Raw genomic sequence first — 12,419 nt, forward strand, 5'->3', positions numbered from 1 at the left:
AAGCTTAACTAAAGAGATGACGACTCGGGCAACAGTCGCAAAATGAATTAGCCAGTAGAGGAATGGGGTCGGGTAGTCTGGCTGCGTTGGCATCCGGCCTAACGACGAGCGCATTCTCCGCATCTAGCCAGCCACCGCGACTCATCGATACGCTTATGTCACTTTGTGGAACGGTATTTATGTTTTTATTTGTCTCAAAAATATATTAAGATTCACATTATCTTTATTCTTAATTATCCAATTCATATATTTTTTAAAATTTGTTGAATAATTTTACTTCCTAAATTAGTGTGTACGCTTAATGTTCCAGTAAATTGGTATAAGACCTTATTTAAAAATTATAAAAATATACGAGTATCCGGCCTGCCATGTAGTAGAATACAAAGCGTGTTCAAACTTTATTCCTATGTACTACCATTTTGAAAAAAAAAAAAACAGTTAAATGTACTATAACTTCAAAATTAACACTAACCAGAAAGCTCTCCATACTGAGAATCCCGCAGCTTGAAGAGGTAGGCTGACTGCTAGGCCTTCAGGAAAATTTTGAATTCCGATACCCAGCGCCAAATTTCTAAAAAAAAAAAAATTAAGCGTATAAAAACTTATATGAAAGTAACGAAATGCACAAACAAATAAAACCGCCAAATGCCACAAGACCGTTTTCAAGTAAAATGCACCGACCGGTGTGGGAGGTAAACGCGCTAGCACATTCCTCGAGAGGACGTCCTACGTCCCCCGCACGGCACCTGCCCCGCCCGCCCCGTGCTAGGAATGCAGCCAACTTAACTGTACAGCCTTCGTCGCCGTTAAATACAACCGTCCCTGCTAAAGGTCGCCGCTGCCACGTTACATAATAGCAGAGCATTTGCATAATAACAACGGAGCGTCATAACTTACATTACAACGATATGATCAGATACAGGGAGCACGTTTTGACCTTCGAGTTGTGAACAATGTAAAGCAAGTGACCAGTGGAGACAGGCTAACGTTATTTGTAATGTTTGTTAGAACGCCTCTTGATAGAAATGAATCCTGGTCACTTAATTTAATATGATCGGTCTTGATCATCCTAAATTTAGAGGAAAAAGAAATAATAATTTACAATAATGATGGAGTTTTATAATGCATTGTCTATTCTTCTTTACGTATCTAGTTTCTAATCAAAATCAATTTGTACTGTAACTGTACTATGTACAAATTATACGAGTATATATACATACACAAACAAATATGTATATATATATATATATATATATATATATAATATACATACATACACACACACACATACATACAGTCGTGGTATATATATAGCACGACATTGTTAATCTTTAATTATTTTCACAGTTTTACACGTGCTTCGAGATTTTCATCTCGATTAGTTTATTTCGTCAATTGATTAAAAAAATTCATATAATTCTATATGACTATATTGTTCTGCAGTGTCATGTTATATAACTTGAGAAAAAAAGGAAATGGTTTCACAATCAAAACATTTTTGTTTTAAAAGCGTTATTAAAGTAAGTTATAAAGAACACATCATCTTAAATTTATGTTATGATTTCCGAAGGATAAGCGAATTCCGAACAGATCGAATGTTACGCTTGTGGATTTATTTTATTAATTTAATAAAATAAGAAATTCATTCAAATTTGTGGAAACGGTGGTAACAAATCGTTGAGAATAACATATAGTTATTGTATTATTATCAAATTAGATCATGAGATATTTAGTTTGGTAATTTGGTTCGCTGATTTTTTTTTATTTAATATGTTTTCGGCAAGGTTTTCTTCCACCTTGGATCTTTCTGCGTGAGTAAGAACAGCTGTTATTTGTTATATCTCGCTATATAACCAAAATAACTCCTTTGTATCCACATTTGTATTGTCTTTATTATCTCCTGTTTTTCAACCACGAGGTTTAAGACGTTCTAGTTGCCTACTCTATTTCAAATTTTATTAATTTCAAATCATTTTAAGCGTTTACTGATAAGACTTAAAAAAAACACTTTTCTGTAAAAAGGCATCGAAAAAGTGCAATCCAAGTTCAAAACCGTTTCTGTATCCTCCATGTTTTAGTAAATTCTGTCATGTGTAATTTCCAAAAAGATCGTTAAAGTAAGATATCTAAATATTCATCACACCTCTGAACGTTATACGTTGTTCGTCTGTAGGAGTATTACAAGAGTCAATTACAGCCAATTTTCAGGTACGGTACTGCTCTTGTATGTTCGTAATCATAGTAACGGATACTAAATGTGAGGTTTTCACCCATCAATAGCTTTTTTCGGAGAGAGATTTTACTTGGTATCTTATCAAAACCGACAACTTTTTTTGATTTTACACACTTTATAGCATAAGTAATTTTATCTTTAGTTATATCAGGTCAGGTTATTTGCGCCGTTGTGTTCGGAACATTAAGATATTTTCCCCACGTAATTTCAAGTTCTTCATATTCGTTCTTTTCAACATATTCAAGTTAGTTGTTGTAGTACTCTTTTCGTAAGGATATCTTGAATACAACAATTCATTTAAATAAAATTTTGTAATTGACATAGACTCAAAGAATGTCTTTAACTAACATATTACCCCAATACCGAAACTACTTTGAACGCCCTCAATAGGTTTAAGAAATATTTTTTGATATAATTGCATGAAATAAATAATTAATTAATAAATAAAACATTTATTTTAAGCCATTTAGTTAATTTCGTGTATGAATATCTGCAATTTTATCATAATTTACAACAAAATAGAACTACAGTGAACGATTTTCAGAATAGTAATTGTATGGATGGCTATGTAAAATTTTATATGTATTTATCTAAAATTTTACTCGTAAATGATTCATTCATAAAAACTGTTTTACGAGCACTTAGTTACAAGGGCACCACCATTTTATTAGTTTCATGATCAATCCTTAAAAACATTACGCATCCAGTTGCAGAGGCTTTAGAGTTTTAGAGACATAGCCATATACATATGCCTCATGTTAACTTAAATATTTGCTAACATTATAAACTAATGTATGTATATTTAAAAAAAAAAAAACGGTGAACAAACCTGCTGCCTAAATTATTTTGGACGCTAGGCAAACTATATCTCTAAAGAAAATACTCGTTAGTGGTAACCACTACAATCTTCGTCCTCGCGTATATTTGTGTCTGCGGTATACAATTTATCCAAAATACGTTTGATTCGTTAATTTACTATCTGCCAATGCAACGTTGGGTTCATTGGTTGGTTTATAGCCAAGCTGGTGATATGACAAAACTCATTTGACAAAGAATACGCTAAAATAATTCTTTCATATAGCTTCACTTTGCAAATGGCACATGGGAAAAGTCAATTGACATTGTATAATTCTTGTGTAATACGATTCCAGTACACAGAATAAATCTTCATACGGTGTTTCTGATAACTGTCATAATTATTAACGGATTGAAAGCCAGGGTGTATAAGATTTTGTCAAAACTAATTAAGTGATTGAAAAGATTAAGAAGAAACACATAATAAAAAGAAGATTAAGAAAATTATAGGAATATGTCATTTATTTTTGCGATATCTACAGAACTTAATAGCATATTTATTAATTGTTGTTGTGTGCGATCAGATTGACAAAGACAACCAATTGAACCAATTACGATAAAAGCGGCCTTTGTTGGGGCCACGGACTGTTAATAATCTGCTTGCCGAGAAAGGGCGTGGATTGAAGATTGTATGATTGATTAATCTGACGATTTCGCTTAAATTCTTATTCTTGCGAAATCCCTTTGTCAATTAACAGAAGTAATATGTTAATTGATTTAATATTGAAAAACTTATAAGGTAGTATATTGACTAAACTTAATTCGAATTGCTAAATCAGAACTGAATAAATTTATCCATGCGGCAATAAATGTACCCGTTGTAATCACATAGAAATGATTAACCCGCACGTACATACTCACACAAGCTCGCACTGTGTAGCTCTATCCGATATATTGACGTAATCGTGGAAGATTTATCGATGCACAACATCGATGTCAAACGATAACGCAGTGTTGAATCGTAACTGTCGTTAAACGACAGAACATAACCTCTTGGTGTTATTTATTCCAACCCGATCATTTAAAATAACGATTCACTGATACTCTGTTCCATATTTGAATTCAAATGACAAAACACGATTATTAAAATTTGGTAACATTATGATCCGTAAACAACCAGGTTTCGCCAGGATATTTTTGACCTGGCTTACACCGCTGCTTAAGTGGCATTTGCAAATTCTGCGTGTTCGAGGAAGCAGAGCACAGAGGGCGTTTACAATAAATCATCTTTTGAAGTAGCGAAGCCCGAGGACTCTTTGGGGGGCCGCGGCTCGGACCACTACATACTAGTTTCATTTTTTGACGCCGCATGGAATAACTAGGCCCAACGGCGGCCCACACGAGGGCTCGTCGGCTTGGGCTGTGTCAATTTAACGGCCGGACTTTATATTTTATAAATCAAATATAAAGTGTAATTTGTGGTAGATATTTCAAACGTAGCTTGCAGGTCAGTTATATTCACTGCAGTTGATAATTGTGATAAAATTCATTATTTTACGATAGTGACAAATTATTTTTGTAAAAACTTTATATTCTGCCGTTATTTATTTATATATCTCGCAAGCACTGGCCTATTGCTATTTTTTAAGCGACTAACGAAGGTGATTATAAATAAAATTCAAATTAAATTATCATATCTTAATTGCATTAATAAAACATCTTTACTTGTTAAATCCTAAATCTAAATTTGCGAAATTAGTAGTGCGCAGAACAAATCGATTAACACAATTTATCAGATAAAAATTTAGTGTTGATAAATGTAACACGAACGTTTGAATCAATATTTACATTAATGTAATATAGGTAGAAGTTGAATTAATAAATTTGAAGTCCATCAATCTGCTAAGAATTTAATGTTTTATGGTTTATTTGGTTTTAGATGTAGCAGTCTTACTTATTTCCAGACAAGTTGCCATTATTTGAGATCATCCTATGTCGTCCGTAGTATCCACTTATCACATTTTGCTACCATCTTAATCTTTTCGGGGGTAATTAGTATACGTTGACATTTTATTGTTGGCAGGTGTTTCTGGGCGAGCTTTACCACTTGACTATCTGAATATTGAAGTCTACAGAAGTTTTTATTTGATATTGTTGGCTTTTAGTGCATTCTTAAAATTTCAATCTAATCTTGAATCTTGAATTATTTGCTGATCGACGTAGTGTGCGTATTTCTATGGCATGCAGATTGATAACATAGAATCACCATATTAATGTTGCCCTACGTCCCAAACCACATAAAACTGTTGGTCACAAAACGTTTAATGTTGATTTCCATGGATCTTGTATAAATCTTTATAATCACGCGTATGAACTACCTTAATTTCATTCATCTTTTTGCAAACGTAATAAGAGATCTCTGTCTGAACTTGCCATTTTGTAATATTGTCAATTTGACATATTATTTACTTGTGTACCCAACTGAATTATCTGTCACACGTAGAAACCTATTGTCAAATTCATTCGTTTTGATCAGTGTTTTGTTACAACTACATTTGTATTTTTTATTTCAGTATGGAAACTATAAAATGAAGTAATTACAAGAAACAAGTTCAGCGATACCAGCATGAAACACACGGCTCGCAACATCAATGTCGTGTATTGAGTGAACACTACAAACGCAAGCACAAAACGTAATTGAAAACTAAAGTCAATAACGACGAATCCAAAACGATCATGGAAGGTGATCACACCTATTCTATCGCTGCGTAAGCAGCTTTTGAAGGTAGCATTTAAACAAAATCTTTTAAGTTGGCAACAAATTGCAAAAAGTAAATAATCTTGAAATGTGAGTGCCGCACAAACTGAATAAACGTCAGCGCAACTTGTTAATATAGGCCTTGCATGGACTAACAGACAGAAACGAAGAGGTCGTCACAATGTCAATTACGAGCAAAAAATATTTTTTTTGACAACAGCAAGCGATCGTCGTGTTGGCTAGACCCCGGTACTAAAAAAATTCAATGCTCCCAAAGAAAATTGAACTAATAAAAGTTTTTGTCTGTATTCCTGATTTTTCAAGGGCATTGAAAAATTACCGTTGCACTATCTGAGATACATCAATAGCATAAGTGCTTACTTTGATTCACAGAATGATAATAAAAAGCGACTAACTTTTTGTCGACTAAAAGGCAATTATTTTTGGGTAAAGTACACAATTTTGGTTAAAATACACATTTATTGCTATGTTTACATCCGTCAATATATAACCTAAGTTTTTAAAATGAGCCACGATAGCTTACAGTGTATTACCTGTTAAGACGTTCATATAATCGAATAGCCCACGCCACCGAAAGTGTATAAAATGTTTTTCCTTTTCTTTGTATCCATTAGATGTAGTACCATCGGATAAACCACCTTCTTACTATCTAATGGTCATTATTTTCATTTTATATTAGAAATTTTTTATTCATCGTAACTGATTCAAACTGACATTTTGTCTCCGTGTAAATGCAACCTTTACACGTAATGGCAAAATTCATTGGCAAGTTTTGCATTTTTAGGCAGATATAAATGCAATGCAAAATGTCTCAGTCTTAAAATGAAACTTTAGTCGCTGGAGCTAAGCATAAGTTTATGGGACACAAAGTAAGGCTATACTTAAAAAATAAAGTGGAAGCACTTATTTATCTTTTATACATAACTTACGCGGTAACAGGCCGCCTAATTTATAGTTTTATATCATCGCTCCTCAAAACAATAACCAAGAACGTAAATTTCCTTATACACCTTTCTCGCGTTTCATAGTTTATTTAAAAAAAAAAATGCCATAACTAATAATATCGATTAAAGAAGTAGTTATTGAGTTTCTCGATGCATCTAATTACAATAATTCGAGGCGCATTCTTTAGACACTTTCCAATTTTATCGAAACAAGCTCGGGATAATCTTGTAAATGCGATTTAGATAATCCTCTCTTGCCACGAGTAACTGGGGCTGCATAGTTTTATGGAATTTCTCCAAGTTCAATTTAAGTAATAATGACAATATAAAAACAACAAAGTCTAAAGAATTACGTAATGCAATTGTAATTTAACTAGTATTTGATCATCAAAGGTAGCTACACCGGCATATATTCATATTCATGAACTTAAGGATACTCTTCATCAAACAACTTGTAGAATTGTATTTACATTTTGAAATTATAAGTTGGGTGAGGGAGAGTACACTAGGCAGAGGCCGAGAAAGAAGTTGCAAACGGTTGAATCTCGCCATTACTCGGGAAGATAAGGAGATAATTTTCTCCGTCGAGAAGGAGTTGAGTAGGCGGCCGGTGCTTACGAGGCTGCGGATGTGTCTCTGATGGGACTATTGCGGGGATTTTAGTTGGTACGAGTCCTACATTACCTGTTGTTGCTGCCTGCAAGGGCGGGTAAACGAATATTCATTTTTCTCACAAAACAAAAACAATCATGCTATTTTGTAATCATATTAACAGACACAAATTACAGGGACACTTAACTACGACTGCTTACTTACTTACCCAGAGGATAATTTAATCTCATCTCCTGTACCGAGAAGTAGCTTTTGGACCCGGTGAGAACACTGGGTATACTTATTTATTATATTTTTATTGTACTTTGTAAATATGAGTACCAAGACTTAACAACTGATAGTCGCGTTTAAGATTTGCCGCGCAGTAGAGTTCTACAAGTATATTGATTAATATAAAACATTTCACGTTACAAGAATGTTTCTAAAATGTGTTTGAAATGTCATCTAGATCAATAGAATTTAATATAATTAGGTTAAAACTTTTTTTTAATAATCGTCCATATTTAATACTCGTACAAATCAAAAAAGTTATGGCGAAAAACTCATGTCAACAATTTCGCATAAAAATGTTATAAGTGAACGGTACAACGCTGACTCCGGAAACATCCGAATTCCAATTACATCACCGACGACTCCATTTCACTTTCTGACCTACCCGGAAGTGAATTCCTCAGCGCGAGCATATGGCCCGGCCGATATTTGGATCGAAAAGAAATAATGAACTTTAATGCGCGTAAGAATAGAGTTCCGTTGCTGACATGTCGCAGTGTCGGAGACGAGCACAAAACGATGAAGCGGATGTGAATGTTTGCGCGAGTTACACGAAAAGTGACTTAGTTTTAGTGCGTTAGAGTGTAAAATATTGTACGGTTCGGGCGTGCGGTCGCGAAAGTCGTGGCAACTTTCACGAGATGATGGGATGGAGGCGCAAGAGGCGGCGGCGCGGGGCCCTGCCGTCGCGGCGGCCCATTGATGACACCGTGACCCACATACCGTACTTCCATTCATGCCGTGGCCCCGTGGCTCCGAGCGCAGGACGAAAGCACGCACGTCTAACGGCGGAGCGGCGCGGTTGCTATCCCCGACAACACATTTGCACAAGCGCGCGCCGCCGATGTCGCAAACTCGCCAGCATCTCCGCACTTGTTCAATCAGAGCATCACAGTTATGTTCGCGTTGTAAACTTGTAATTATAAAGATATTTGTGTACACATCTTCAATATTGAGAATGCAGTATTGGAGTCTCCTATTTTCCCCATGTGCGGCTCTGAAATAATTATGTGTAAAATGGAATGTGTAGTGACATACGCATCGTCCATATTACAAAAGTTCAACTTTCTCTTACAATCGAAAATTCTCACCAACCAAACGCCTTTCATATTGTAATGAATGATATGTTATTGACCAATTTCTACGCCATTTAACACTTTTTACGAACGCTTTGTTGGTAACGCTATAATTATACGTAAAAGAAAATGTTACATCAATTATATACAACGGGTTTGTAAGAAACTTTAGTGAATGTGTATACTCTGCGATACTTGTTGCGGATTCATTAAAACGTCAGTGGCTATCCCACGTTATCTGTCCGAAAAGGTTTACAGGTATATACATAGCAGCTATTGAAATTAAAATTTGGTTTAACATCAAAACAATAATTTTAAGGTTCGTTAAAAAAAATTATACAAGATCTGTGTATATTAATTTTATTAATTTATCATTATAGTTGAAGTGAGAGGTAGCAAGGTACACAAAATAACACAACAACACAAAACAATGAAATAGAACGGAGACACACTACAGGGTCAACAAAAGAGATTAATACAGATGTGTGTTCAATAGTGGTCGATGAAGTGGTGAGGCTAGTCAACGCAGGCGGGGACGGTGACTGCGCGGGGACTGAAGTAGGAGGGGTAGGGAGGGGGGGGGGGGGGCGAAGGCCCGGCCGCCAGACAGCGGGGCTCCGCATGGGAGGCTAACAGCAGCCTCTTGCATAGCGTAGAACGTTCGCCGCCCGTCAACTGCCGCCTTGACAACACAATCTGCTCCACTTCGATTCAAACTGCATTGCAGTATCGATTTTGGCTTATTAATGTGTCTAAATCTTTGTATTCATAGAGGAGTGTGGCTTAAATTAACAACATAAACATTTTTAAATATGATTCAAATAGGACATCTGTACAAATATTTACTCAACAATAGGAGGAGAATCAAATAAAAATATGTTTTGTTTACCAATCTAAAGTTACTGATACGCGCTAAACATTCTTATAGTTGCTTAGGAATTCGATTAACATTGTTTGTTATTTTAATCATGAAGCACAATGAAAAAAATTATATATGTGCGACCTCCGTAAAATGTAACCAAAGTTGGCGGGCATTTCCTACAACGGAATAACCAACCTATTTTGTTAAAGATTTTTAAATAGTTTATGATGAAATTAATGAAATGTAACCCTTCGCCTTTTTCATAATCTGATTAGCTAGAATTAATAGTGTTTTAAATAGCCAAATGTTTAATAGTTTATTACATTCTATGTTCGTTAATGATTATAGTAGTATAAGTTTTTGTCAGGTTTTAGTTTATAATTTTAAATATAGTTATAACCCGTAATGCTAATAAGTGTATCACAAATGATAGCTGTGGTGACCGCCTTGAACAAGCTGTGCTATAATACTTGTCCACGATTTGTAATTGTCAGTTTATGTTAATAAATGAAATTTCGGGTTGTACTTTTTCAATGAAAAAATTAAAATACTAAGACTACTATCCTTTTTCCACGCATCCTTAAGTTTGTCCCAAAGTTTCAAAAGTCTAAAAATACATTAATTTTGATTAATGAATAAAATGATAAAATGAAGTGTGATATTCAAATAATGTATAATTATCAAATATATCTGTAACTATTGATTAGTTAATAAAAATCGTTTAATCAATAGAAGAAACCAGTCTACCTCTGAATATTCGTCAGCCTACCCCCATTGTTACGTAATGTCCTTCCAGTACGTATATACGTATGTCAACGTATTATTTTAAGATAAAAGCAAATATGTTTTATGCTCGGCGATATTTACATTGTTTTCCGATCTATGTCACATTATATTTAAGTTATTTATATTTAAGATTTACACAATCCAAATATGATAAGCTAACAAGTTCATCATCTTAAATCAGTAATCGGCTACAACTGAATTGCAGAGAGAACGATTGCCCAACTCGCTCCACATTGGACGGACAGGTAACATTGTTGCCATTCCTATTAAGTGCAGACCCAGCCAGGTAGCGGCACAGCGTTGCAAAATGATGTACAAAATTATTTAAATACCTAGTAAATTAAAAAAAAAATCGATCGCAGTCAAAGGAATCTCGCAATCGGTACCCAAATGAACGGCTTCGACTCTTAAATAATCAGTGTAAGATATTCTTGTAGCGGAACAGATGAAAGGTATCGTAATCGTTCTGGCTAACAAAATTTACACCGTATTCAAATCACTAACTGTAAAAAGACGTCATTAACATGAGTAATCAAACCAGCATCAACATTCAAACGTCTGTAAATGTTAATTATGAGATGGAATTTAGTGAAAATATTATAAAAAGCCTTTTTTACGACTCGGTTCGCGTAAAATAATTCTCCCACGAACTTATTAAGTCGGCAGAGAGCCAGTTCCGATAAAATACTCGGTTCTATTACTAAGATATGCGTATCCCTACGGAAGGATCATCGAGATGTTAACAAAAAAATCCGGAAGCGAGTCACGAAAAATTTAGTGATATTGGAAAGTTTCTATTTTACACATGATGGCTCAGTTGACAAATAGATTTAACTAACAATGGTAAAACTAGCCCTATGTTTAAGTGCATCGAGATCGGCGTCGGCGCCGCGCACGTCACGCGACCGCATTCCATGGCGCCTCCATTCATGTTGCGCGAGCGAGAGAGACACCGTAACACCTCTGGATGGAAGGAGAAAAGCAATCGTGCGCCGTTACCCTGTATGGGAATGCAATTCGTAAGCGCACGCGCACGGATTTGATGCCGGACTTGGTTGTTCCAACCTCGCGCCCGTGCGCGTGCATAAGGCTATCCCTTTCGTTCGTCGCGGAGCGTTCCTTTCGGCGCAGCATATCTGCTGTGAGTATGTTTGCATACTGGCGGTGTGATTTGATCGATTGCCGGTTTCCTGTGAGAAACGCAGGTTGTTTGTCGAGTCAGGTGCCTGGTGCATTACCGTTAACTCTTTGTGTCCGGAACGCGTACATTTTTTCTCTATGCGCAACAAATAAGTATGTATCTACGCTATAGGTTTTGTTTTCCGAGGAATTATCTCTGCAACTATTAAGAGATCTAAATAGTATAGTACATTTATTACGACAAGTAATCGTAGGTCAGCTGTACACTGAGAGTTATTATTTTAAAAAATCTTAGCAGTCCACAACACTCATTCAGTATTCAGTTCTGTAAAGTGTGCTCTCAGTACGCGAACACTGCCATAAAAGTCACTTCATAAAACAGACCTGGCTCCGCGACGTACAATTTTCTATTAAGAGGTAAGTGGAATGTGGTTAAGCACGAATCGACTCAGATCGTAGCTGGCTTAAACAGGTTAATAATATTCAATCTCATGTTCAAGTACCAATTATTAACAAAGTTTACATATTTTGAATGTCATGTTCATACTAAAGAGGTGATAAAATATTTGTTATTAAGAAAAAGACGAGGGATGGAGTCGAGAACTGTACACGTGTGATGTCAAACCAGGCGGAGAACCGACCGCCTTGCATTGATAACAGAACAGCAGCAGCTAGTCGTTAAGAAGTGGCGGTATACCGCAGCAAATTACAAATACGTAGAAATTAGAAGCCCGCTTTAGACAAAATAAGAAAAAAAAACATTGTCCGCCCGATATAGTTATGCTTAGTCACGTCCGCTTATAAGCATATAGTGCAATAGCGAGAGATCTAAACACAGAGCAAATTGAATAAAGTGCTTTCTTTGTCGGGTTGGCTGTTATTGTATTACAAACGCCATTGCATCTATTTAGTTTAATCAAGT

The 12,419-nt window shown here is 35.5% G+C and overlaps 1 protein-coding gene across 1 annotated transcript in view; it reads right to left on the minus strand.

Moving 5' to 3' along the window:
* The window catches only part of Zip48C (Zinc/iron regulated transporter-related protein 48C), a 51,418-nt gene that overhangs the window by 14,120 nt on the left and 24,879 nt on the right, over positions 1 to 12,419 (minus strand). Inside the window, exon 5 of the mRNA XM_068762226.1 lies at positions 473 to 571. Coding sequence (XP_068618327.1) covers positions 473 to 571 — 99 coding nt within the window. The remainder of the gene's footprint in view (positions 1 to 472; positions 572 to 12,419) is intronic.

The sequence above is a fragment of the Battus philenor genome, unplaced genomic scaffold (genome assembly GCF_028537555.1).
Source record: "Battus philenor isolate CCGP_79_NKW_IND1 unplaced genomic scaffold, ilBatPhil1.0.hap1 SCAF_16, whole genome shotgun sequence".
NCBI classification, from domain to species: Eukaryota; Metazoa; Arthropoda; class Insecta; order Lepidoptera; family Papilionidae; genus Battus; species Battus philenor.